Below are 27,702 nucleotides of genomic sequence, written 5' to 3'. Positions count from 1 at the left end.
GGTCCATGCCTTCTTTAATCTGGCTTTCGCATGCCTGACCATGATCTATCTACATGATCCTCTATCTTCCATTCCAGACATGCTAGACTCTTGGGAGCTTCCTGAAGAATGCCTGCTCTCTCCAACCTCCTTGCTGCCTCTGTATTTCCATGTCTTCTCTCTCTCTCTCTCCTCCCTGCCTTGGCTGTGCCGTCACCCCGGCTCCTGCTTGGCTTGCTTTCTCCTGGCCTCCCTGACAGTCCTGACCATGGCTCTAGCCTTCTTTTTGCAAGCCCGCCTCTCTGGGGTGCTGTGAAGAACAGAGCTGTTTCATTGGCCTTTGCACCTCATCATCCAGCAGTGCTTGTTCAGAAGAATGCTGATGATAAGTACTTGTAAACAAGTCAGTATTTCTGGGACTCCTATCACCTCTAAAAAGACCTTTGGCTAGAATACTGATTGTCTTTACTTTTCTCCTTGATAGTTTTAATATACAATTCCAAATTATTTAGCAATTACAGGTTGTATAAACTTAGTTTCCAGCCAAGTAATTCACCTTTCAAACGTTCTAGCAAAGAAAAGGGCTAGTTAGTACTAAAAGCAAGGAATTTCTTCAGACAGCACGTTTGTGCTATAATAATCTAGTGCTGACCTGTCTCAAAAGGGCCAATTAAAGAGCTTAAAGATTAACATCTGCTCATGTTTGCTCACACTGAAGTGTGGGAAACGCACTCACCGTCCTCAGCCTTCTCCTTCCTGGTTTGAATGACCTTGTCACTCTTTGGGAACACACACATAATTTGTTATAACACAATTAGTTTGCATATTGTTATGACTTTGTATTTTCCTATTAACTTAGAATTCTTAAGAAACCCAACTAAATAGCTCCTGGTTGTTATTTAAGTTTGTCATTCTCTAGACTACAGATCACAAATGTACATGATTTGGGGAAATAGTCTGAAAGGTGGAAACAGCCTTTGTTTGTAAATACACATTTCAGCAAGACAAAACAGTTTCTAAGTGTTGCCTCCATTGAGTCTTTGAAGGACCACAATGCTCTACTAGAAACAGACTAAAGCATACTTTTTTTCTGTCAGTGTCACTTCTCTGGAATGTTCTATCCCCTCCTTTTCTGGTCATTTCAAAGCCCATTTCTTCCTAAAACGGTTTCTTACTGCTTTGGTCCTTAGAATCTGCTCCTACATTTGAAGTTCTTCAATACTTCCTAGGGAGACCCGCATGAATGAAGTCAGACTTGAGTTTGACCCACTCACAGGCCTGCTTCCTTACCTGTGATGAGAAGATGGTGAAGTCCAGCCTATTCACTTCACACAGTGCTAGAAGGCTTGGCCACCATGGCAAAGGAGTCTGAATATCACTTTAACCCATGTGCTTCCTGTGTCTTTCTCAGGACTATAACTAAATTCCATGGACTTGGTGTCTTACAAACAGGACTTTATTTTCCCACAGTTTGAAGACAGAAACTGAGTCACTTGACTAGGCGCTCTCTCCTTGGTCTACAAGATGGCTTCCTCTTACTGTGTCCCCACACAGTGTGTGTGGAAAGAGAACTCTTGTCTTTTTTTCTTCCTAGAGGAACACTAATCTTCATGGTGGTCTCACCCTTATAATCTATCTCATTGACACCTAATTTCTTCCCAAATGCTCTACCTCCAAATACTATCATATAGGGTATTAGACCTTCAGCACCTGAATCTGTGTGTGTGACCAACTATACTACCTACAAACTATGTTTGTACAAAAAATATTTATCACTTTCATAGTTTGGCATTTATAATATTGACATTCATTATTTTTATGTTATATCATCATATACTTACACTTTACTTGGACCCAATCAGCCTTGGATGCTTACATGTACATTTATTTCGAAATATGATCTGCTTCTATCAGACCATAAACTAGTCAGGGACACTATTTATAGTAAGAATTAAAGTAGACTAATGCTGAGAGGAAAAGGAAGGATATGCTAAAAGGTTTCTTCAACTTCCAAGAAGGCACACTAGGAGTATGTGTTCATAGTGGACAGCCTTTGGGACAAATTGAGACTGGTCACCTGTAATCCTGAAGTGGACTTTTTACTAGGTATCGGCCTTACCAGTATTAAATTCTCTAGCTTCCAGTGCCCAGGCTATGGCAAAATAAATGTCTGTCAAAGCTATCCAGCATACTGATCACACTAAAACACTCACCATTTACCCTATGTCTTTTCCCTTGTGAGGACTTCATCCAGGACATCTGAGTACATTTCACCGTTGTGTTTCATTAGGCTATATCTTGTCTCTCCCTGTGTGTGTGTGTGTGTGTGTGTGTGTGTGTGTTTTTTTTTTTTTTTTTGTGTGTGTGTGTGTGTGTGTGTGTGTGTGTGTGTGTGTGTGTATGCAGAGGCCAGAGGAGGACACTGGGTGTCTTCTATTGCTCTGAGCTGCATTCTCTTGAGGTAGGGTCTCTCACTGAATCTGGAGGTAGACCAGTAGTCGGCAAGCTGCAGTGATCCTCCTGTCTGCCCTGCCCATCCCCCAGTGCTGGGAAAATAGGTATGCTTGAGGCCAGTCTGGCTTTTCTTTTCTTTTTCTTTCTTTCTTCTTTCTTTCTTTCTTTCTTTCTTTCTTTCTTTCTTCTTTCCTTCTTTCTTTCTTTCTTTTTTTTTTTTTTTTTTTTTTTGTAGTTTCTGGGGATTTGAAGTCAGGTCTGTTCAGCAAGTGCTTTTACCCACGGAGGTGTCTCTGCAGGTCAGAGTGTCCTGGTTTTTGATCCCCTTGTGTATTTTGCGGAGTGCTAGTCAGGTCTTTGCTATGTGCCACGCCACTGCAATCTGATGATTTTCTTATGGTAAGAAGTGGCTTCAAGGTTCTTGAGCAGGTGGCATTTTTAATCACATGGCATCCCCTTTCTCCTTTTATCAGAAACTATGCTGGCCACTTTTGTTTGTTTCTTTTCCTCCTTCTACTGGTATTCTTATTGGATTATATGAAACTTACAGGATAATACTGTAAATTGGAAAGATAGTTTGGTTTTGGATCCAGAGGTGGCACTTACCTATCTCTATAATAGTTTGCAGTTGGTCTTTTACATAAAGATTCAGAGAATTATTAAGTCTGTTGTAACATAATTGATGACTGATGGGTCAGGTTATTTTTAAGAGTTGTTATTTCAGCTCCTCTGCCTTTTATGGATCTGTTCTGTACCTCACCACATACTGAAGGCACTCTCAGGACGTTCAGTAGACATGAAGGTCAGCTGGAGTTCTCTCTTCCCTTTTGCAGATAACAGAGCTGAGGCTATGGAAGGGCCCAAAGGAAGTTCCTACTCTGAAGTCAGAGTCCTAGGTCACAGTCCTGAAAACTGGGAAGCCTAAAGAGAACTGCTGCTGCTGCTGGAGAAAGTTTTCTGCTAATGAAAAAAAAAAGACCAAAATAGTTTCCAGAAATTTGAAAACTGCTCACAAACACTTGGTGCTTACTGTGAGTTTGCTAAGAAGGTGCATTACAAAGTCACGTGTACTTCAGCTGCTGTTTAAACTACAAATGGCTATCTGATTAAAATTGAACACTTCTTATATCGCTTAGGATGTTTAAACACGTTCTAAACAACACTTTTATTTCTGTTTTTAACTATCAGAACGTTATTTTTAGGTTAAAAACTTAAGGATTTTTAATTTTAGATTTTTCTTCATGTCTGATTCCAAGAAACTTACTTAAGAATTAAGAGGTTGGGTTTAGGTACTAGCATGCATCAAAAAGAAAAGTGTAAATCTTTTTCTAAAATGAAGTATACATCTGAGACCACAGTAACACATGTGAGCAGATGGGGCGGACAGAAAAACAGACACGTGCCCTGAGATGGAAGCAGTTAAAAAGAGCCCCAGAGAAGCGGGGCCGGGCACTGCTTGGGTCTAGCAGAACAGGTGGCACAGACAGAGATGCCTAAGAAAGGGGCGGTGGGAATAGGAAGAAGAATCAGGATGGAAGGAGGCTTAACTGGGCAACAGAAACTGACCTAAAGGAATTAGACAGACGTGAAGCCAGAAACAAGAGACATGTCTAAAGCTGACAGTAGGAGAAAAGGAGGAACAGAACTCAAGCTAACAGAATGAAGTTCAGGAAAAAGGAGCTTAATAGGCACAGACCTTTGGAAAAAGACAACAACTACAGAAATCAGGGTACTGTCCCTGTTCACCACTAACATGGAAAAATCTCCTCGTTCGGAGTTTTAAAGGAACACTGCCCCTCTGGGGTTTTGAAAAGCCAACTCCAAACACTGTCTTTCATTTTACTTAGTTAAAAACGATTAGTAAATACTGGGTACTGTTAGACTAAATGTGGAAGATATACTTTTCCAAATAACTTCGGCAGCAGGAGAATGCACTTCCTCGGCTTTCCTGCCCATCTAACAGCGTAACACTGAGCAGAACCAGGTGGAAAGATTTAAGACGCTTTCCAGAAGACAACTGCAGTGTGTGTCCTTATACCTGCTGGGAGCTTTAACTGACAGTTCAGCCAGGAACAGGAACTCTGTGGCCAGCAGACTAACTGCCGCACAGAGGGAAGACACAGCTCCCAGTCAGAAGGTCTCTGAAGCAGCTAGGGCACAGGGCTGGCTGCTCATCTCACTCAAATCATACCCATGATCAAAGCTTCCCTCATGATAGAAAAGTATTTCAGGACAAATTGCATGCACAACAGAGTCAATGCTGAAGAGCTTTCTTCACTCAGAAGACAAAAGAAGCAGCAGAGGTGACTTCAGAGGCTGGCTGGAGAGCTTAGCATTAAAATAATCACCATTCCAGAGTCAGCAACTCTGATGAGGCCCTATTTATAACGAACCACACTGGCCTTCTGCAGGATTATTTATAGTTCTGTATAAAATGAACAGTAACCAAGGACCCTGGTCTATAATCATATTTCTTCTGGCTTCATTTGATCCCTACCTAAAACCTGGCTAAGAGAGAGGAATGGAATAAAACATTTGTATTACATCGAACTCACGATTTTATGCTATCCAAAGTTGAACAATGTCTGTTCTGCCATATCGCTTCTTGTTTCCACACTTTCGAGTCTAGTCTCATGGAGAGAGTCACTACTTCATTAATGAAGCATTACTACACATAAATAAAATAGACACAAAACCCCCAAACCTCAAAATGTATCTCCACTGTTAAGGATTATGATAGAAACTAAGCTCAAGTTAGCCACTGTAAGTGGTTATAGGTCAACTAAAGAAAAGTTCTAGAAGTTATCAACTGTAACAGAAATGGTACAAATTCCAATTACTGTCCTGACAGATCTACTGACTTCAGTGGTGACTTGAGAACAACGGACAACATCAACGATGACAGCGACACATTTACAGATCACTGACTGCTCTTAACGTCTTACTAACCCTTTATAAATAGAACTTCTCTTGATCCCAAACTGACCCCAGCCCACAAACAAAAAAAGTGCCAGTATTACCCTCACTTTATAATCTGAAAAACAATGACAGAAAGATTCCATAATTTCTCCAAGATCACAGAGCTAGGAAATTTCCAAACTGGGATTCAAGATTAGGTCTAACCTTAAACTCCCATGCTCATAACCACTCTATTATTTATATTTCTATGAAAACACACAGGAACTTCTAAGTCGAGCTAAACACACCTATAACTTTCTCCCCAAATTTTAATTCTTCAAATAATACAAATAATGTTAGGGATGTGAAATTTAACATCTTCCAAGATTTACAAGAGGTTGGACAATTTTTTATTTTAAGAGTTACTAAGTCCTAAAGTTACATTGGCAGCTTATTGCTACAGTTGAAAACAACAATGCTACTGTATCAGGAAACATGAAAAATATGCAGACTAATTCAGAAAAATCGTTGCTTGGGTGGAAAAACCTCAAATGGCATTTGAAATAGAATGCCATAAAACACTGATATATTAACTTTCCTTATCTAAGGGCTGGGAATGTGGCTAATTTGGTAGAACATTTGTATGGCATACAGAAGACTCTGGGCTTGAGCACCAGCACTGTGTAAACTGGACATGATGGTACAGACCTTAAATTCCTGCACTTGGTGGCGGGGGTGGGGCATGTAAAGCAGGGTGACCAGAAGTTCAAAATCATCCTTAAATACTTAGAGAGTTTCAGAGTAGCCTTAGCTATATGAAACTCTGTTACAAAAACCAACCAACCAACCAACCAACCAACCAACCAACCAACCAACCAATCAGTTTCATCAGAGTAATGCTTTACTTTTTATAGCTTGCTATGATATCTTAATCATTTTGATCTTTCACCATCTCAAGTTCCTCCCATATAATATACTAACAATATCTAGCTTGTAGGGTTAAATGGGATTGGTGATATGTGAATATTTAGTATTTACTTATACTTCTACTTTTTTATTTTTCTAGTCAAGGTCTTATTGTAGTCCAGGTTGGCCACAAGCCAACTATGTAGCCAAAGCTAGCTTTGAACTCCAGATCCACCAGCCTCCATCTTCTGAGTGTTGAGATTACAGGCATGTACAATCTTGCCCAATTAAATAATTTCTTTCTTTTCTCCTTTTCTTTGAGACAGAGTCTCATTCTGTAGTCCTGGTTGACCTGGAACTTGTTATACAGATCAGGCTGGCCTCAAACTCAGAGATATCTATGAACCTGCTTCTACCTCCTGAGTGCTGGGATTAAAGGCACATGCCACTCTCTTGCCCTGTTTTCCCTTTTGTTTTGAGACAAGGTCTCACACTGTAGTTCAGACTAGTCTTGAACTCAAGGCAACCTTTTTGCCTCAGCTTCCTTTCAGGTGCTGGAATTTTATAGATATATACCATGCCACACACAATTTAAGTTTCTCACTTGGAGGCATGAGGATCAGAAGTTCAAGGCCACCTCAGCTACACTGCAAGTTTGTGCCAACCTGAGTTATATGAGTATTTACCTTAAAAGAAACCAACCAACTACCAACCAATCAACCCACCCACTCACCAACCGAAATTCAAAACAAAAGAGCTCAAGTGCAACAGTTTATCAGTTTAAATAATTCCTCTAAACAAAGAACAAAACATTATTGCTACATTTGACTAGGCAGTTAACTGCAGTAGTACCAGAGAGGGAAGGGATTATAACTAATTCAAAATGTTAAGTGACTGAAAGCCTAAAGATCTTTGGAAGAGGATTTTGTAGCTTGCATTTATACTTGGCCATCCTTGCCATGTTCTGGGGATTCACAACAGATAAAGCATGAGGAGCTGAGACATCTATTCCGAGACTTGGTTCAAATTTCATGTGTTTCTGGTCAGTGTACCAGAGAGGAAATGGAAAACACCTTACCAAATGTCTCATTAAGAACACATATATACCTGGACCAGAAAGATGGCAATTAAAACACTGTATTCCATTCTTTTTTTCTACATGCTAGTTATTTTCCACGTGTGATCTTTTCCATTTCTTTGAAGGGTTTGTCTAAAGACTAATTATTTCCTTCTTGGCACCGAGGTTGCAATTCAGGTAGAGGCCACCTGTTAAATAATGGGGCTCTTTTCTTCTTTATTATTGATTCCATGGTCTATTGTCTAAGTTTCTTCCAGGTGTGGACAACTCAAAGAAAATACAAATGTAGCACATTATCCACGCAAGCTTTAAAAGTAAAAATGTAAGTGCAGAACAATAAAGGTCCACCTTACCCTCCATGTACTAACCAGTAACATGCTGCCAATAGCAATTAAAAAGTGGGATACTGGCAGAAGAACAGACAAAAAAATTAATATAAAATAATGAAATGAACTTAAAAATATTCCAGACCTCACTCTGATAATATCAGTTGAAGAAACAGGATTATTCATTCGGTAGTGTACAATTTAGAAACAAAAAGTTCTAACGTTGGCCTAATATAGCAAATCAGTTCCAGGTGGGCTTTTGATGGCAGTTAAAAACAAAAATAATGGCACAGAACACTAGGGAAATATATAAGCATATTCATACAATACAATTGGGATTATGAAGACTACAAGAATAACATCAGGCAGAAAACATGTAGGGAAACCCCCACATAAGTAAATTATAAGGCAGTGACAAGTTCTTAAAAATATTTCGACAAAAATAATACCAGTGATATTTAGTAGCTTTTGCATATCAATTAGAAATGTAAAAATAGGGCTGGGGACATGGTTCATGTGGTAAACTGCTTGCATGAAGGCCTACGTTCAATTCCCATCACCATATAAACTTGATGTGGTAACACATATGTGTAATCCCAGTATTTGGGAAGTGGAGGCAAGCAGATTAGAAGTTCAAGGCCACCCTCAATTACACAGTGAGTGTAAGGCCAATCTAGTATAAAGGAAACCACATCTCAAAAAACAAAAAACAAAAATCCTAACACTAAATACAAAAGACATAAAACATAAACTTCATTACTAAAACCAAGGGCCAGATAATGTTTTCAAAGTGCTCAGTTTCACTATTAAGTCAAGAAACACAAATTAATACAAAGTTGCAGAGATTAGCAAATATGTATCTCTGAACTGGGATGTAACACACACCTACTCATTCTCTGAGAAGGGAACTAAAGGCCTCTGCCTTGCTGCTGTGGGTACAGAGGGTTCGACCTTCTCCAGTGCTGTCTAGGGAAACTTGTTGTCGGCTGCTGGGGTGGTCCTTATGAGTGGCTAAGGGAGACGCGGAGCAAAGGGGCCCAAGGAACTCTCCAGGGTGACGCAAATATTTGATCTTGTTTGGTTGATAGGGGTGCACATACTTGCCAAAATTCATCACAGAGATAACAACTGTTTTGTTTGTTTTCTCATTTATAAATTATACTTTAATTAAATTTTTTGTGAGGTTTTTGTTTGTTTGTTTTTTTGAGACAGGATTTCTCTGTGTAGCTCTGGCTGTCCTGGAACACCCTCTGCAGACCAGGCTGGCCTCAAACTCACAGAGTTTGCCTCTGCCTCTCTGCTAGGATTAAAGGTTAAAAAAAAAAATCCTTATTTAGCAGTTTTATTTCCTCTTAGCCTCAGGAAATAACAACCAATTTATTAAACAGTTTATCAGTTCATTTACTCATGAAGGGTTATTAATTAAAAATTAGATGAATTTTTCCAAAAAAGGACAAACAGTAAATTTTGCTTATGACAGAATATAATACATCAAATGAGACACTGTAAAAAATGATGTGGAGAACACTGATGATCCACTGAAAAGACAGAGCATATAAAAAGAAACAAGGTATGATGGCATCCTGGAAAAAAATCTTAATTAGCTTTTTGGGCCCCCAGCTGGATCAGGCCCTCTGAATAAGTGAGACAGTTGAATGGCTTGATCAGTTTGGGAGGCAACTAGGCAGTGGGACCAAGTCCTGTGCTCATTGCATGAGTTGGCTGTTTGAAACCTGGAGCTTATGCAGGGACACTTGGCTCAGTCTGGGAGGAAGGGACTGGACCTGCCTGGACTGAGTCTACCAGGTTGATCGCAGTTCTTGGGGGAGGACTTGTCCTGGAGGAGGTGGGAATGGAGGTAGACTGAGGGTAAGGGAGGGGTGGTAGGGGGAGAATAGGGAACCCATGGCTGATATGTAGAACTGAATGGTATTGTAAAATAAAATATATATTAAAAAAATAAGTAAAAAAAATCTTAATTAGCTTTTCCTAAGTATTATTTAATTTGAGATACGGCTAAAGTCTCAGATCATGTGATGATTTATTAGTTGCTTGTGTACCATGGAAACTAACATTCTCCCTCTCTCCACGCCCCTTACACTGGCTTTGTTCCTGTATGTAACAATCACAATGAAGTGACTTTCTCCACTACGTTATACCCACCCTTAGGACTCTTACTCCTTAAACTTCATTTCTAATAGAAATAGTGGGCTTTACGTGTGCACAGGTTTTTGTCCATTTAAGATGATCTTATTAATAAAATTAAACAAACAAAAGGCATCCTGAAGAGAGCCCAATGGCTTTATATTTCCAACACAGAAAAGGTAATCTCTCTTCTAAATTTATATTAACTAAACTCTGACAGCCTTAGCATTTTATAATCTGGATTCAGCTAAAAAATTAAAAAGTCCATGGTTTCTAAAAACAAGTCCACTGTAACCAGCACATACACCCATTAAAGCAGAAGCAGCAGTTATGAGTGGTACACTGTGGGGACATATCCACTGTCTCTCCAGGTCAGAGACAGTATCTTTGTAACATTATCTTTCTTCTACTATTTCTTTCAGGGGATTAGGCGAAGAGAGCTGGATCGGTAACATTTTTGCCAGTTTACAGTGTTTTCATGCTGCTTAGCAGTGGGTCAGGCCTTGCTAAGACGTCCCAAGCCTTTCTCTCTCCAACACCTGTTTCCAGAGCTTCTGCTAAGTGCTAGGCACTGTGGCGAACGCCTTACATGAGTGTGCTAACTCATTCTAATAACTGTGCTGAGCATGGATATCTCCATTTTAGAGGTGAAGTTAGGCTGCTTCCTTGAGGTCATTCAGCAATCAGTGTCTGAGCAGGGATTCGAACCCAGGCAGTCTAAGGAGACAGTCTACTGTATAAATGTGTGATAATTCAATACCTGGGATGACAGTAGATTTTGAACTCTGAGTAGAAAAAAGAATGTGCAATGCACTCCACAGCTGAGAATGGATGATACGTGCTATAATCTGCTCCAGAGGGGGGTACTGTTGTTTAGAAGCAAAGGCCCCTAAAATTCACCTCTGAAAGTCAAGTTCAACTTCTTTCTTGTCCCAGTGGTCATTATTTCATGGTGGAATCACTGTTGGTAGAATCTGGTGTTCTGAAAGAAACATGTGCTCTTAAAAAAATTGCAAGCAGGTCTGGAGAGGTGGCTCAGTGGTTAAGAGCACTGACTGCTCTTCCAGAGGACCTGGGTTCAATTCCCAGCACCCACATGGCGGCTCACAACTGTCTGTAACTCCAGTTCTAGGGGACCCAACACTTTCACACAGACATACATGAAGGCAAAACACCAATGCACATAAGATAAAAATAAATGAATTATTAATTTATAAAAAAAAGTCTATATAAAAAAAGAATTGCAGCTGGGCGGTGGTGGCACACGCCTTTAATCCCAGCACGTGGGAGGCAGAGCCAGGTGAATCTCTGTGAGTTCGAGGCCAGCCTGGCTACAGAGTGAGCTCCAGAAAAGGCGCAAAGCTACACAGAGAAACCCTGTCTTGAAAAACCAAAAAAAAAAAAAAAAAAAAAAAAAAGAATTGCAAGCAACCCTACCATTTACCATGGGGGCAAACGGTTTACTTTCTTTTAACTTCAGTCCTACATTTATAGAATGGGAATAATACTAATTATCTGATGGAGTTGGGCAAACACATCCTGCCACAGCAGTCCCTTACCCTACAAACCTGTTCTTGTGAGGCTAATGAGGATGAGATAGGATACGGACATGTAGGATGCCTTGGATGCAGTGCATACAAGCATGTGTTTCCTGAATAAACTTGTGGGGACCAGAGCCACCTCCATCAGCAGAAGTGTTAGAATGAAAGACCATGGGGAAAAGGGAGTTTATTTTATCAACAAGAAGTGATTTCTATCATGAGTTACTTTGTATAATTTTAATAATCTGAATAAATGACAGCTGCTTAAGTATAATCAATTAGGGCGTGAAAAGAAATGAAGGGATTCCATATTAAAGTGACTCCTGAGGTATGTCCAAACAAGCAGAAGAGTCTGGAAAACCTACATTCACTTCGGGCAGAACAAATTCCGTCATTTTAAGCCTTTCCTTGGTTTCTATACATTTAATGTAGTGTACTGAGATAAATCAAATGAGTTGGACAAGTAATAGTACTCTCCAGAACCTCTCTCGGGCCAAGTAAACACCTAGCCAAACACTGAAGGGCTGGTAGTATTATAACCCCTCAGGCTTCAGTGTCCGGCATATTACTACATCCTTCCTCCTGTGGTCACTCATGCTCTTTCTAGGCAACAAGAGCACAAGGGTCCCAACGTCAGGGTCACATCAAGTCCTACTGTGTAGGCCAGGCTCTTGCTGCAGAAACACAGCCTTCATTCTCATTGTCACCCTAAGCAGAAACCGTCCTCACCTCGTCACACCTGGACCAGTGTCCTGTCTAACCTCACTTCTCATTTCATGTCTCACATTATTTACATTGAGAAAATTCAAGTAAAATAAGGATAACTTTCACAATATGCAAACCTACTTGAATAAACTGAACCCATAAACACTGTGGCATCACGGATGACACTGTGAGGTTAAAGCACAGAAGCGGGGAGGGTTGGTATTTACCAATGATAGACCCCACATGTTCCAAAGCACATTTTGGGGGGGGGCATGTTGTCTAAGTTCTTTTTTATTTTCATTTATTTATTTATTAAATCTAGAGTCTCTACTTGATAAGCAATTAAACAGTGGTTTAATGAGACTCTTCAACTGAATGTAAGCATACAGAGCAAGGGGAGGCAGATCTGCTTCTTTGAAATTACTCAGTAACAAGTGTTTACAACAAAACACTCTCCTTCCGACTTTACAGACTACCAATATTTTGTTCTGATTAACTGAACCAAGTGAGTTTTATTAACTTGATTTATGGCTTCAGGCATTACCCTGTTATGATAATGAAAAACTATTGCATGGGTCTTAGCTGGGGACCCCTGTATCCCTCCATACTCATGGAAATCCACATCCCTCTAGGGATTTCTGCTAGCTGTGATCATGCCTATGCTCTGCAGGCTTCACGTGCTTTAGTTTGCTCTGGTATACAAAACAGATTTGAATCTCAGCTTTCTCAAGTCTCCAAGCAGAGACCACAAATATGACAGCTATGAAAGCATCACATCCCCACGGCACCTGCCAAGTCTCCCCCTTCCTTCTCATGTGTAGCAGCAGTTCGGCGATCTCCTTCTATGCCTGAATTCAGAGTGCTTCTAAGAGTGCCCTTTAACCCGTGAGGTGGTCAAGGCACAATACTCTTCCCAAGAAATGCATTATTTCACAATGTACAACTCAGCCATTAAGGTAGTTTTTAAGGAATATACTATTCACATTAAGAATTCAGTAGTATTTGAATTTTCTTGAAAAAAAAAAAAAAAAAAAAAGGATCTTACAGCATGTGGGACCTGAAAGAAAGAGGACATTCTGCTAGGGGAAATGGTGTACTATGACACCATTCTGCTAGGGGAAATGATGCACTATGACATGGTCTAAGGTACTCACCAAGCCTAAGTCTTCCAAGAACAGCAGGAACAGCAGCTTGGATATGAGAATCCCCCAAGTGTGTGTGTGAGGGTCTGGTACTCATACTGGCCTAAGAGGGTGGCCTAAAGCTTTATGGTTCTCTGCCCTGTGGTTCCCATGCTACTACAGCCTGGTCCTGAAGCGAGCTCATGCTCTCACTTTCTGGCTGAAAGATGGAGAAGGGAGATGACTGTGGAAGATGTCAGTATCGTGAAGAAGGAGAGAGACCCATGAAGTCAGTGCATTTGGGAACCTTACTCTAGACTGTATAATAAGAGATGTTACATGAGAGACAGACCTCTAGCCAGGACTCAGACTGGCAGTGCTCAGGTAAGACAGACGCACAGCAATTTAAGGCACCAGAATCAAGACAGATAGTGAAATCAGATTCTGCACAAGGCTGTCAGAGTAAAACCAAACAGGCTACTATAACCATTAGCATTCATCACAGGGTTCAAAGAAGACTCAGAAACTTGTAATATTCAAATGTTTAGGATACAACAAAAACCAATCAGCATGTAAAGACCTAAGCAAACCTTAGTTATGTGGAAAAGCACAGTCAACAGACACTAATAACAAAATGACAGACATTGACAGAATGTGACTTAAAAATATGCTCCAGGAAATAAGGGCAAACACTCTTGGAATACACAGAAAAACAGAAGGAAGGCTTCAATGTAAAAATAAATATAAATAAAAATTTTAGAACTGGAAATCACAAAGCTCAAAGCTAAAAAACCATTGGATGGGTCCAGTATCTGCATGGCTGTGATAGATAAAAAGGTCAGTGAATTTGAAGACAGATCATCAGAAAGTATCCAGTCTGAACTGGAAGAAAAGTGAAAAAAAAAATTTAATAGAGTCTAGGGACTTATGGGAAAATACTAAAAGTCTAAAATTCAATACCGGAAAGCCAACATGGCAAGGATACCAATTGATTGATTAATAAACAATGGAATTCAAATAAAACTATAGCAGATTTATTTGTACTTAAGAGAAACTGATTCTAAAATTTACATGGAAAGGCAGAGCAACTAGAAAGAATAGTCAAAGCAACTTAGAAAAGAGAAAAGTTTCGAGATTTCTATTACCTGGCTTCAAAAGCTGCTCTGCGAAAGCCAGTGTGGTGTTAGGGTAGGCACACAGATGAACCGATAAACAGGAGAGCCGGAACAAACACAGAGAACCAAGGGCTGCAAGGCACTCAGGAGAGAAAGGCAGTTTTTGAAACAATTACATTGTAACATCCAGACTCGGAAATGAAGAAAATAAAACTTGGCCTGAACCTCATACAGTCTCTTACAAAAAATGGGTAGTAGACCTAAATGTAAATGAGTGAAACAGTTATTGAAAACTTAGAGGACAATTCTATGTGAAAGAGGTCTTAAATACGATCACTCAAAGCACAATCCATAAAAGAAAAAGAAGTCAGTCAGACATTGTATGAATAGTGAGACACTGTTAATGAAAAATAATAATAAAAATTTAAAAATTAAAAGCATGAGAGAAAAGTAGCAAATATGATCAAGAACTCTGAAATCTCAGGAGCCAGAAACAACATAAAAGAAAATGGGCAAAGGCCAGAGGCAAGCACAGGACATACTAAGAATGACAGTTGCCTTTCAGAACACCAAGTGAAACAGCTGAACGGTATCGAACAGGAGTTGGTACATCTCTGCACACATGCTTGTGTTTGTTGCACCTCAACCCCCAGGTTCAGTGGGAACAATGTGGCATACACTGAAACACTCCTTTCCTTAGGAAAGATCTCCATGAAGTCAGCAAAAGTATCTGAAAGCTTACTATAGGCCAGGCATCAGATAAATCACAAATTACGTTTTATTAAATCTATATAAGATCACAATGACATTTTGACTTAATTTGCCTCATTTATGTATCTTATAATCAAAAAGACGTGACTAAGGTGATAATCTATTTTGAGAGGTTAGGCACAAATAAGTAATAGAAAAAATGATTCAAAACTATAAACACTGCACAGTATTTTCAATATCCCAACACATTTAATTCAGAAAGTACCATGACAGGACTACCTGAAATCCAAATGGTACTCAGGAAACAAAGCTTTGAGGACCAACACGTTTGGTCCTAACCTCTGATAAATATGGACCAACATGACCTCAGAATTAGAGAGTCTTGCTGCAAGCTGCAAAAATATATGAAGCAGGATTTCAGCTGATTATGACAAGCTCATACGTGGAAGAAGCCAAGGGCCTTCCAGAAGTCAAGCTGAGGCTCAAGGAGCCTTGGTGATATTTGGCTTTTGATTATCAGCCGTTTCCTGCTATGAATTTCTCGTGTGCTACTGTAGCTTTTCCATCATTTATTGGACACCATTTCTCCTCTACTAATGGAATATTTAGATAACCTTCTGCGCTGACAGCTATGCATAGCCAGAACCCCAGTTCAAGCCTCCCTGTAATTATCATCATTGGCAGCATCTGGCCAGGTCTATCCCCAGACAGAGGAAAGTACCTTATCAGACACATTTCTGTACTCTCTAAGAACAGACTTAAGTGTCCAGACTACCTGTTTGAGAAGGCGGGCGGATGTGCTAATTAAGCTTAACTTTCTCCTTTCCAAAGTCTTATCTCTAGTTTTAGTTCCACCCTTAACAACTAACTCAGAACTAAGGGTTCCAACTGTGGTGGTATTCTAATTGTACTGAAATGTGATTTTGATTGTATGTTAATAAATAAAGTCGCCCGGGGGTCAGAGCTATTAGAGCCATAGCAAGATTGTGGTGGTGGTGGCACATGCCTTTAATCCCATAGATCTCTGTGTGTTCAGGGATACAGCCAGCATTGGAGACATATGCCTTTAAGACCTAGGGGGCTGTACATTCAGACAGTGACGAGGCAGTCACGTGTTTGGGTTTACAACCAATGAGAAGGCAGAACAATACTACAAAAAAGACATACAGACAGGAAGTAGCTCTCTTTCGGGAAGCTGGGACACCGCAGGCGGAAAGGTGAGATTTTAGCTCTGAGCTCTGACCTCTCGGCTTTCTCTTTTACATTGTTTCTGTGTTTCTTAATAAGACAGTTAGTTACATCTACATCAAACTTACAGGTACATCCAGCTGTGGTGGAAGTTACCTAGCCAAGTTGCCTGGCGACTGATCACTCACCAAAAATGGTGGGAGCAGAGATAGCTTGGAGAGATAAGGGTTAAAGGAATAAAAAGGTAGTTTTATTTTCAGAGACGAGATGGAGAAGAGAAAAGAGAATGGAAGTACTAGATGGGTAAGAATTGGAGAGGAACATGCTGAGATGGGGAAGAACTAGATTGAAGGGCTAGAAGAGAGTACTAGGGGTATGACATGGAAGATGAGGAAGAGCCAGACGGGGAAGAACAAGATGAGGAAGAATGAGATGGGAGAGGAGCTAAGATGGGAAAGAACTAGATGGATGAGAACCTAGATGGGGCAGAACTAAGATGAGAGAATTAACATAGAACTTAAGAGGACAGCAGTTAAATGTAGAGAAAAATCAGGCAAGAGAGGAGCTAGGCACGAGAACAGAACTGAAGCTGTGTAGATAGGACTTTATCCCAGAGGAAAAAAGTAGATGGACAAAAAGCTTGGTGTACTTAGATTATTTTCCCAAAAATAATTCTCAACGTTTGTAGTTTCTCTTCTGGGCCCCTGGGAAGTATATTATTAAGGCTGGCCTTCATTAATATACAAGAGAGTCTGAGTCCAGCAGTCCTCCAAGTATGGTATGGGAATACTGTGTCTACAGGGTCAAAGTCACGTATGAACACCTATGAACACTGCATTTATTTGTTGTGGGATAGAATATTTGTTTAACTATGTAAAGATGTGTTGTATTTGTTTATGCTTCATTTGTTTAACTATGTAAAGGTGTACTGCTGTTTTACTTTGCCTAAGGCACTTGACTGATCTAATAAAAGGCTGAAGAGCCAATAGCTAGGCAGAGGAGGGATAGGCGGAACTGGTGGGCAGAGAGAAAAGGGGAGTCAGTCAGCCAGCCAGGGAGGAAGCAGGAGAGCAGGATGGACAGTACTTAGATGAAGTAAATGAGCCTCAGGCAGCATATAAATGAATAGAAATGCATTAATTTAGGTTAAAAAAAAAGCTAGCTAGAAACAAGCCTAAGCTAAGGCTGAGCATTCATAATTACTAGTAAGTCTCTGTGTCATGATTGCCTGCTACGTTTATTTGCCATTTTTATTCTCATTCTTTCATGAGGATATAGTGACATCTTAAAATCACATTCATTTATTTGTGTGTCTGTGTCCATGTATGTGTTACTTGTCATGTGCATGTGGAGGTCAGTGGACATCTTACAGGAGTTGGTTCTCTTACCATGTGGGTCCACATGACCAAACTCGGGTTATCAGGCTTGGTGGCAAGTACCTTTCTTTACTTGCTGAGATTTTTTTCAGAGAGTACATGTGAAAGATCACAACATTACAAAGTACACATACCTGCTCCTAACATGCTAGACTTTAGAGATTTGAAAAGTAAGGCAATGCCACTCTTCATGAAAATTTTCTGTTTTGCAGTTATAATTAGAACCACAACAATGACCAGGATAGAAAAATACCCCTAAGGGGACAACAGTGACATCCATATCTCGGCAGTCACCAACAGCTTCCTAATTGGACTTATGGCATCTTCAACAGGAGGGAAATCATGCTTGGTACTGGAAACCTAGCCAATTGTCCATAGCCAACAACTTCATGGATCTTAAAGGGGAATCTTCACCACTTTACTAAACTACCATGATTCCTAACTACATTCTATATACTTATCCTTATACAGATAGATAAGTATAGCTCAAACTCCTCATCAAAGAAGCTTCTCTTTGCAATAGAAACACACATGCACGCACGCACGCACGCACGCACGCACGCACGCGCACACAGTTGCAGAGAGCAACTGATCACGAGGCCCAGTCCCAGTGGATACCTTTACAACTTAACTCCTGCACATAAGGTTCAGGGAACACTGTGAAAGAGGAGCTAGAAAGACTGTAAGAACCAGAGGACCTGAGAATCTGCAATGATATTGTGTCTCCTAGAAATGACAGAGAAATTTCACCCATGATTCTTCACAATATGGCTCCCTAAACAATAGACATGCTAATGGAGAAGGGGGAAATCTCATGGGGTAGGGGTACCTCTAGCCAAAAATCTACAGGCAACTAAGGAATGCTGAGAGAAGGAGAATTAGTCTTTCCCAAAGGTGAGCCCCAACTGGTTATCCAATACCAAGTTGTCAGCCCTGAAATTAGATACAAACAACACTCAATGTACTCAGTCGGTTGTTTTATATATTAATGCACATATATATGTAATAATAACAATTAAAGAAAAAAAGGCCATGAGTTGGAGGGGAGTGAGAGTGAGGGGACATGGGAGGGGATGGGGGGAGGAAAGGAAGGGCAGAAATGGTGTAATTATATTTTAATAAAAAAACCCTGCTATTTATGTTAACATAATGGCTTTAAATAAGTATTTTAAGGATTTTTAAGCCTTCTTAGTTTTAATTTCTAATAAGGCAAACACTGGGAGTAATAAAAACCATATAAACAAAGTTCTCAGGCTTGTCAATAATTTTTAAAAAGCTCAAGGGTCCTGAGATCAAACTTTGGAGAACATTGCCAAGCTAGCATTAAAGGAGACCCCACATGGCTAACGTGGGTTCTCATTACATGTTGGTGTGTACCAAATTGTTACTCAGGCCTGTATAAGGTGACGGCCGTTACTAAAACATTTATTTATTGATACTCTGCCCTTTGTTCTCTACATGGCTGAACTATCTACAAATAATAGTATGCATGAATATAAAATACACTTAAAGCTTTACCCTGTATAAGCAACAAGATGAAGTTATGTTCAAAAATGAAATTTTATGATACGATCTGACCAGGTGGGTCTAAAAGTCAATAATCATTTTTCAAAAACATGTGCCTTTAAAAAAAGTCACTGTTTTGGATACTCAGACAAGTGGTATTCATTACTTCTGTTCTAATAACTCCAGAGGAAGGTTTTAACATTTCTTCAAGTCAAGTCTTGGCTCACAAAACTCCAATCTCTAGCAGAAACAAACTACAACTGATGGATAAAACTGATTTTTAACGCAAGCCCCGGTGTTGCAATAAAGTAGAGAGAAAAGAAATGCAGACTCTAAAGTCCTAACAGGCAGGGCTATTCTAGAAGGCCAGGTTTTCAGAGTCAACATTAAGAGTATGTAGGGATGAGGCTCCTGAGAAGAGCAGCTATGCTGAAGATTGTACAGTTTTATTAAAAACAGAAGCAAACCAGACCACATGAGTATTTTCGTTTTTTACAAAAGCAAAGCATTTCTTTTAAAATGCTACTCTCTTTCACTAAAGCCAGCAATGAACCTTAATTAATTCTTGAGACGTTAACTACCCTAAAGGCAAATCTGAAGTGATGTTTACTTGTGAGTATAAACTGGAATGACATTTGGGGAGGGACACAATGAAAATATTTAGCAGAGGCCTAACACGTACCCTCACTGACTAAGCAATTCCAGTCTTAGCAACTGAAAAAATGGGCAATGAAATAGATAAAAGGAAATTTCTTGTAGTATTGTTCATAATACCAAAAACTGAAAACTGGAAAAGAGCCTGAATGTACAGTAACATGGTCAAGTAAGCCTGTTCTTAACTACATGATGGAATATCACACAAGATGAAATATTAAAATTATATAAACATTATGCAAGCAGAAGTAGTCCCTATATATTTCTGGAGGGAAAAAATGAGATAGAAAATCAGACATTTTATTTTTGGTTAAAACAGGCATGTACAGCCGGACGGCAGTGGTGCTCGCCTTTAATCCCAGCACTTGGGAGGCAGAGACAGGCGGATCTCTGTGAGTTCAAGGCCAACCTCATCTACAAAGTGAGATCCAGGACAGGCACCAAAACTACAGAGAAAAACCCTGTCTTGAAACACAAAACAAAACAAAAACTCAAACAAAAAACCATGCATGTACAAGTATGTGTGGAAGAGGCTAAATTAATATATATGTGTGTATATATATATACATACATACATACATACACACATATAATATATATACACATATATACACACACAATGTAAATACATTTTTATACATTCCACAGACTATCATATAAATTAGTATATATAGTATTTATCTTTGAGTTTGAGATTTATATGCTCTTTATTTACTTCTTTGAAGGGTATATCACTTACTTTTCTATAGTAAATATTCTTACTTCTGCAATAATCATTAAAGTACTGATTTGACATAACCATGCAATGTTAGGATATTTGAATTCTTATGATATGGAAGACTGTATATACTAAAGAGGAAAGTGTTATAGGAAAGAGATGAAGAGAAAGAAGGCGGCAGTGGACTAGCATATTAGTTATCACTTTATCATGTGTCTTTGATGTACAGTTTTAAGACAATCTTAGCAACCCAGGAAAACATTTTCAAGAGAACCTGAAAGTACACAGTGAATATCTCCAGGGTTTCAGTCAGCTCTCACAGATTTAATATTTTTGTGGAAGAAGCAGGTGTCTTAAAAAAAAACAAAACAAAACAAAACCCAAATGTCTCTCCACTGCCTTTTTAGCCACAGCTAGCTTCTCTCTACCCTTGTTTGGAGCTAATCAAGTTTTATCTAAGCAAACTCAAACTGGCATATTGACTTCATTCGCATGGTCATATGAGTCCTCTGGCTGATGCCTCCCGCCACGTGTCTAAATCATTTTATGAAATCCATGCTTGAAGCAGGTCCTCCAGCAGCATGCCTCTGATGTGTGGGACTAAGAAATACAGTGCCACAGAGACCACTCAACCTGCTAACCCTGAATCTGCTGTCACCACTGCCACCAAAACCAGTGGATGTCTGACCAAAGGAAAAATTCTAGTAATTTTGAGTGAGAAGTTTCTCTCATGCACTTCAGCTTCGTTTACCAATAACACATTTTAAGTGCCTTGCTAGACAGTGAAATCTGGCAATAATTATCAAACACCATACACACTGTTTACAATAGAATCCTATTTCTTTCCTTTCTTTCCTCCTTTTTTTTTTTTTTTTTTAATGAAAAATAGAATGCTGCTGCTGAGTGGTACCCAAACGCCTGCTGTACACCATGCCAGCACAGCAGCTCAGCCAAAAATCTGAAGAGAATGGTTTGCCAAGGAAAAGAAAACCTAACAAATTGGTAATGGTTTCTATCTTGACAGAAACTGAAAATGATCCCTCAATGTGTGGCCACTCATGTGGACACATAAAAATGTCTTAGAAGCAATCATTTTACCTCAGATAACAGACCCTGACAGTGCCATACAGCATACTGGCTGATTTTCACGTCTCAAAAAAGCGGCAACCATGACCTACAAAACAGTCTGGGAACCATGTAATTTATGCATAACACACATGCACATGCCATGCACGCCTAACATTTGCTATAACTCATTTTGAATATGAGACCCCCTTTCCCGGGTAGAATTCATGTTTATGAGGGAGAAGCTAAATCATCAGAGACCCAGTGAAGCTGAGTTGGCCACTCTGTGAACAGAAGTGATGCAGTTCTTATAAAGCTACAGAATTCCATGGTCTGCAGCGCAATGCAAAGGCCTTACATAAGGACATAGTGCGTTCTAGAGGGTTCTGCATAATGCTGTCATCACTAGAGATATTCTTATTAAGATGCTACATTAAGCAAATACCAAAAATATCCTGGAGGTACATGACATACAGATTTGATTTTCTGCTTAGAAGGCGACCACTGGAAGGAAAAAATGAATTCCCGAGACTGGCTGATGACCACTTGAACTTATCTCCCTCTTTTACCACGTTTTTTCTTCTTTCCTTTACCACATTTTTTTCCTTCAGATGGAGAACCAGCCAACATCACAGACCGCTGACCTCCCCCCGCCCCCCATTTAAGGAAATTTTCTTATTTAACTTTCTAATGAGGAGATTAGATGGAACATTGATTATATGGTCAAATCCTTTAAAAAATAAGAGTGACCCTTTGGAAACACATAATTGGTATCTGAAGATAAAGAGGAATTCAGGATGAGGAAATACTGAACCAAAGACCTAGGAAGAACGTTAGGAAGTTAACTGATCTTACCAAGTTGAAGGTAAATCTGAATCCTGTGGGTTATGAGATTTGAATGAAATTTCTGGGGTTTGAATTTGATGGTGATTTTCCTGTTTAATAAAAAGTGCTTAGATGGCTAATACAAAGGTTAGAAAAACTTAATGGGCATCAAGCTGCTCTTACAAAATGCCCATCTTGATGAGTTAAGTGTAAATGAATCAGAAACACATGGGTCATGTTTCCTGAAAAAATGCATAGATTCAAAAATAAGGGGAAGAGGACTTGGCAAAGTGTGTATGTGTGTCTGTCTGTGTGAGTGTTAGCTGACCCCCAAATAAATATTTGAAAGATATTTTGAGACACAGAAAGAATTCAAAATAAAACTAGCCCCGTGGAGTTACATAAAAATGGAATGTTCTTCTACGCACTTGTCTCTATGGGTCATCAACACTCATGGAGCCTTTGGCACAGAAGTGCAGGAGTAGCCAGCTTCTGCCTTCAAGCAACTTTGAATTTGGGTATAAACACTATATAAGTACTGAAAACTGGTTACAAGAGATCAGGGATTTTATAAAGCTTGGCATCATAACCCAGATCCTACGGAAACTATAAATTAATGGAGAACAATATAGATATTTTTCAGGGCCCTGGAGTAGGTAGGCTTCATTCTATCCAAGCCATTCTCATGGAGCCCTATTGGCTAAAGTTACATTCAGTTGCAGAGTTTTACTTGTTTAAATGTTTTCTTAATAAGTGTTTTTATGTCTTTTTAAATGTGTGTCCAGCCTCTTTCCCCACCCACTAGATTTGTGAGTGCTCCACAAATCTTGCTGACTGCTTTCCTGGAGGATGGGAGTGTTGAACAGTTTTGAAATAGGGGAGATACTGGCAGGGCGCATGGGGCCATGATTCTAGGTTGGGGTAATGGCACACGTGACGGTTCAGAGGCTCCAGAGGGTGAGTCATGCGTGTGGGGGGTACTATACTGGTTGGCTTGTTTCAAATGTGCCTGAGCCAGAGTCCTGTGGGAGGTGGAGGCAGTTAGGTGTGGGGAGGTCTAATATACTGCATGTGAAGTCAACTTGAGGACAGGGGTGTGATAAGGGAAGACACGGCCTGACTGCTTTTGGTCTTTGCTTATACCTTCTTCCCCAGAATAAGATCGAGTTCTCAGCACAGAGCATGTACATGTCTTTGCTTTAAGAGCTGAGAAGTATCTAAAGATAAAATTAATCATGCACATGTTCCTAGGATCCTGTAGATTCACTTGAACAGGAAGTTGGAGGGAGTATGTTAGTAAAATAGATGACTGAATTCTAAAATGTTTATGGGAAAGTATAAGAAGATATTGATTTACTGTCTTCTAAGTTTGTTTCCTGGCTGTCTAACATAAATCTTATCTTTTTTTATAATTTAGAATGACTTAGGGCATCAAATCTTTCTTCGACACTTTTTTGCTGGTTCACATAATACTGACATTAAGTGAATGATTGGCGAGTTCGTCTATTCCACTTTGCAGCCAACATGAAGCAGAAGGGCGAGGAGGCCTGCAGAGCTGAGGGTGAAGTCTGAAACGCCCCGGTGTCTTCATGCCAAGCCACCTGTGCAGGGTCAACACAAAGAAACCCACGTCCTTACCATCCTTCATCGTCTTCCACCTCCGCTTCCGGAACGCTGCTCTCAGGCGTGTCAGTGATTGCTTGGGTGAGCTTAGATTTAAACTGGCTGAGCAGTGCCAGGGTCTGAAATGACAAGAGATGCTACGCTGGTGATAAAGGGCACCCCACGAGAGACACTGGTAGGAAAGAAAATAGCCTGCTGGGATGTCAGACACAGGGAAACGTTGGCCTTGAAATATCTTTTTAAAATAAAACTGCTTTCCGGCTATAGCAGCGGCCTTAGTAACCCAACACTGTCCTGCTTGGATCCGCACTGGCATCTTCCCTTAGAGACATTTCAGTCTTTTCTATCCCAAGACTTAAATGTGCTCACACTGGAGACATTCTAACTCTGGAAACTACATGCTCATTGACACGTTGTTAGCGCTTTCCCAACAGAAGAGCAAGACACCAGCATATGCTGAATCAAATACAAGATGTGAAAACATCCACACTAGGGAGGTAGAATGAATGAACCCGCCAATTGGTGGACTATGGGTAAAGTGAAATAACATTTTAAGAAAACTCTTGACATGTCTTAGAAACTAAAGTGAGCATTCCCTCTAATTCAGCAACTCCAACCTGGGGACACACTTAAAAAATAATCGGATGCCAGAAAATGACTTGAGTAGCAATATTCATCTACACGGAATAAGAATGCTATCTAGAGAAAGAGTATTTCTCACCAGGCATTTTTTTTTTTTTTTTTTTTTAAGAAAAAGAACATTACTTTAGATTATTAGTTTTCTCTTAGCCTTTGTGGGCAAGAAGCAACAAATGGCTACACTTTTCTAATCACATCTCCTGGCTATAGTTAACAGTCTTCTAGACTATGAGCAGAAAGTATGGGCTAGTAATGAAAGTTTTCCAGTCTAGGTTTTAAAGAGTTCTTCTTTGTGAGGATGAGGGATGGAGCCCAACCTGCCTGAAAAATCAAGGGCCTAATAACAAGTTTGGTATTTTAATTCAATTCTAAATTCCTCATTCTTCAAGGGATGTGTGAAGCTGGTGTGCAGCATATGAGTGACGGGAACTGGAGACAGGAGAGGCACTTAGCTCCATACTCGATCTTGAGATCATTAAGATTGTAGTTCAAGAAACAATGAAGTGTATTACAGTCTAGTTCAATAAAGGTATCAAAATACTTGCAAGAAACATGGCAGCTATTGCTAAAAAAGGTAGTGAAAAGTATATTACTTTATAAAATACTCAATTCCCACATGGGCAAGAATGGAAAATATACACATTACCATGGTTGCGACATGAGAGAAACTGTTAAAATGTGTACATTTCAACAAAATATCATCCCAGGCAACCTGAAGGTCGCCTGTGTTAGGACTTGGGCATTTTTATCTGCTTTTAGAGTAGATATTCTAGAATTAAGATCTTCAAATAATGTTAACATTCCTTGTTTTTAATTTAAATTCGACTCAGTAAAAACACAAAACACTGTATTGACTATAATTTTTATTGTGTTTAATTTATACTAAGAAAAAAAGATTACTGCAGAGATTTTTGAAAAACAGAGAAACAAAACAGAAACAGCTACTGCTTCATCACTCAGAACAGCCAGTGCTAACAGTTTTGGTAATGTCTTCACGACTGTGCATACATGCTTGTTTATGCTTTAAACACGAATATCTCTGTATATGCATCTCCATATCTAACTAATTGAATCTTAAAAGTAAGCCATATGAACTTTTAAAGGTGATCTCTTATATAATTGGAAATATATACATCATTTTAAACACTTATTTTTATTTTTAATTACGTGTGTATCTGTGCATACACACAGTGTATGTCATTTGTGTGTGGGTACCCACAGAGGCCAGAGGCATTGGGTCTCCTTGAAACTGGCATCACAGGCAGTTGTGAGCCACTCAACATGGACTCTGAACTCAGGCCTTCTGCAAGAGCAGTATGTGCTCTTAACTGGCTGGGTCATCTCTCCAGCCTGCAAATATATGTTTCTGGGAAATAAAGAACAATTAAAAACAAGGAACAAGAATTTCTTAGTGGAACAAAAATGTAAAATTAAGCTAGATGTGGATCTTCCCCCCTGAGTTAGAGTGGAAAGGTGGTTCATTTTTAGGGCCAGGTATCATGCTACTGACATTTTCTTTAAACGATAAAAAAACAAACAAAGATCTCCTTGCTCATTCTGAGCTTCTTCATTTAAGAACATCAGATTTTGTCTAGGTACAGCCTAAAGAAACAGATGCAGGTCATAAGATATGACACTGCATTTCTGGGGCACACTTTAGGTGATGATAGCATCCACAATGGAGGCATTTCTGGTTGGCTTGCTGGGGAATGACTCAGTATGCTGGCCTTCATTAAAGGAATATCTATAACAGGCCTTCTCGTTGACGGCTCTGCTTCCAGTCTGCTCTTGACTGTTTCAAGACTGGGATAGATGGTCCCAGAGTACAAACAATACCATGTTACTTCCTGCTAGTGATGCTTCCTTACTGCATAGACTAAATCTAAATCCTTAACAGGATTCAAACGAGAACACTCCTGATGACAGACTTTCCTCTCTCAGTTTTGTCTTCTAGTTGGGTTGGCCATACTTAGCATCCTTCCTCTTTTAATGAGGGCGAAGACTTTTCATACAGACTCCTCACACACTGATCCTTCTGCCTCACCACATACTGCTTCTACTTCTCCTGGGTATCTCCGGGCTGATGTGTAAACTTGGAAAGATCCTTTTCTCAGAGAGACCTTCCGAGCTCTCTGGTCATGTGCAGAGCCTGCTGTCACCACTGATACAGTTCCTTGCGACAACGCTCACAGCCTTTTGTTGGTATTACTCACTCAATTGGATCTTCTCCTGGATAGTCCAGAGAAGTCAGAGAGCTAGCTACCTACTTGTGGAGATACACTAAAAGTAGAGATTAGGTTCTTAACAGTTATTTGCTTTAAGGCTGGGGTGGGGTGGGGAACTATGACAAATGTAGTAGCTATACAGAAACTTTATGACTCCACGAGAACAAGTTAATAATGTGTTTTTTCTTAATTTCATTCGGTGTATCATTTCTTTTGAAAACTGCATATGTTAGTACTCTCTAATTAAAATCTCCAACACCAGATTTCTTGTTGAACTCTCTCTATGATTATTTCCATGTTAACTATCAGGATCATGATCCTTTATTACCAGTAGTTAAATGTCATTTATAACACAGTTTCTGATTAGATTAACTTAACCAAATAGGTTTTGGATTTTAATATGCTTTTATTTTGCTTGTTTTATTTATATCTCTAAAATAGCATATGCTCATATGTGCAAGGTAACACTAAAAATCTATTTTAGATACCCCCTTAAGATTTTAAAATTTCATGTGTATGAGGTGTTTGGCGTGCATGTATGTATGTGCACTATGTACATGCCTAGTGCCAAAGGAGGCCAGCAGAGGGCGCTAGATCCCTTGGAACTGGAGTTACAGACAACTGGAGTTACAAATGGCTGGGAGCCACCATGCGGGTTCTAGAAACTAAATCCTGCTCCTCTGTAAGAGCAGCAAGTGCTCTTAAGCACTGAGGCAACTCCACCTCCAGCCTCAAATCTTTTCAGTGTAAAGGGCAATGGGAAGATTTGTTTTATCAAGCACCATACTACCTGGCCAGCTGGCCAGCTTATTCTATTTCTTCTCAGCTCCTAACTTTTTCACACTACTTCTTTAAAACACTGGGAAATTTTCTTGCAACAAATAGGGAAATCAGTGGAAATCTG

At 39.7% G+C, this 27,702-nt stretch overlaps 1 protein-coding gene across 1 annotated transcript in view; it reads right to left on the bottom strand.

The window, feature by feature from the left end:
* Positions 1 to 27,702, bottom strand: part of Cwc27 (CWC27 spliceosome associated cyclophilin) — a 180,823-nt gene that overhangs the window by 7,205 nt on the left and 145,916 nt on the right. The window contains exon 13 of the mRNA XM_028884035.2: positions 23,950 to 24,053. Within this exon, the coding sequence (XP_028739868.1) occupies positions 23,950 to 24,053 (104 nt within the window). The remainder of the gene's footprint in view (positions 1 to 23,949; positions 24,054 to 27,702) is intronic.

Source organism: Peromyscus leucopus, chromosome 11 (genome assembly GCF_004664715.2).
Source record: "Peromyscus leucopus breed LL Stock chromosome 11, UCI_PerLeu_2.1, whole genome shotgun sequence".
NCBI lineage: Eukaryota > Metazoa > Chordata > Mammalia > Rodentia > Cricetidae > Peromyscus > Peromyscus leucopus.
This window is presented reverse-complemented; position numbering and strand designations above follow the sequence as displayed.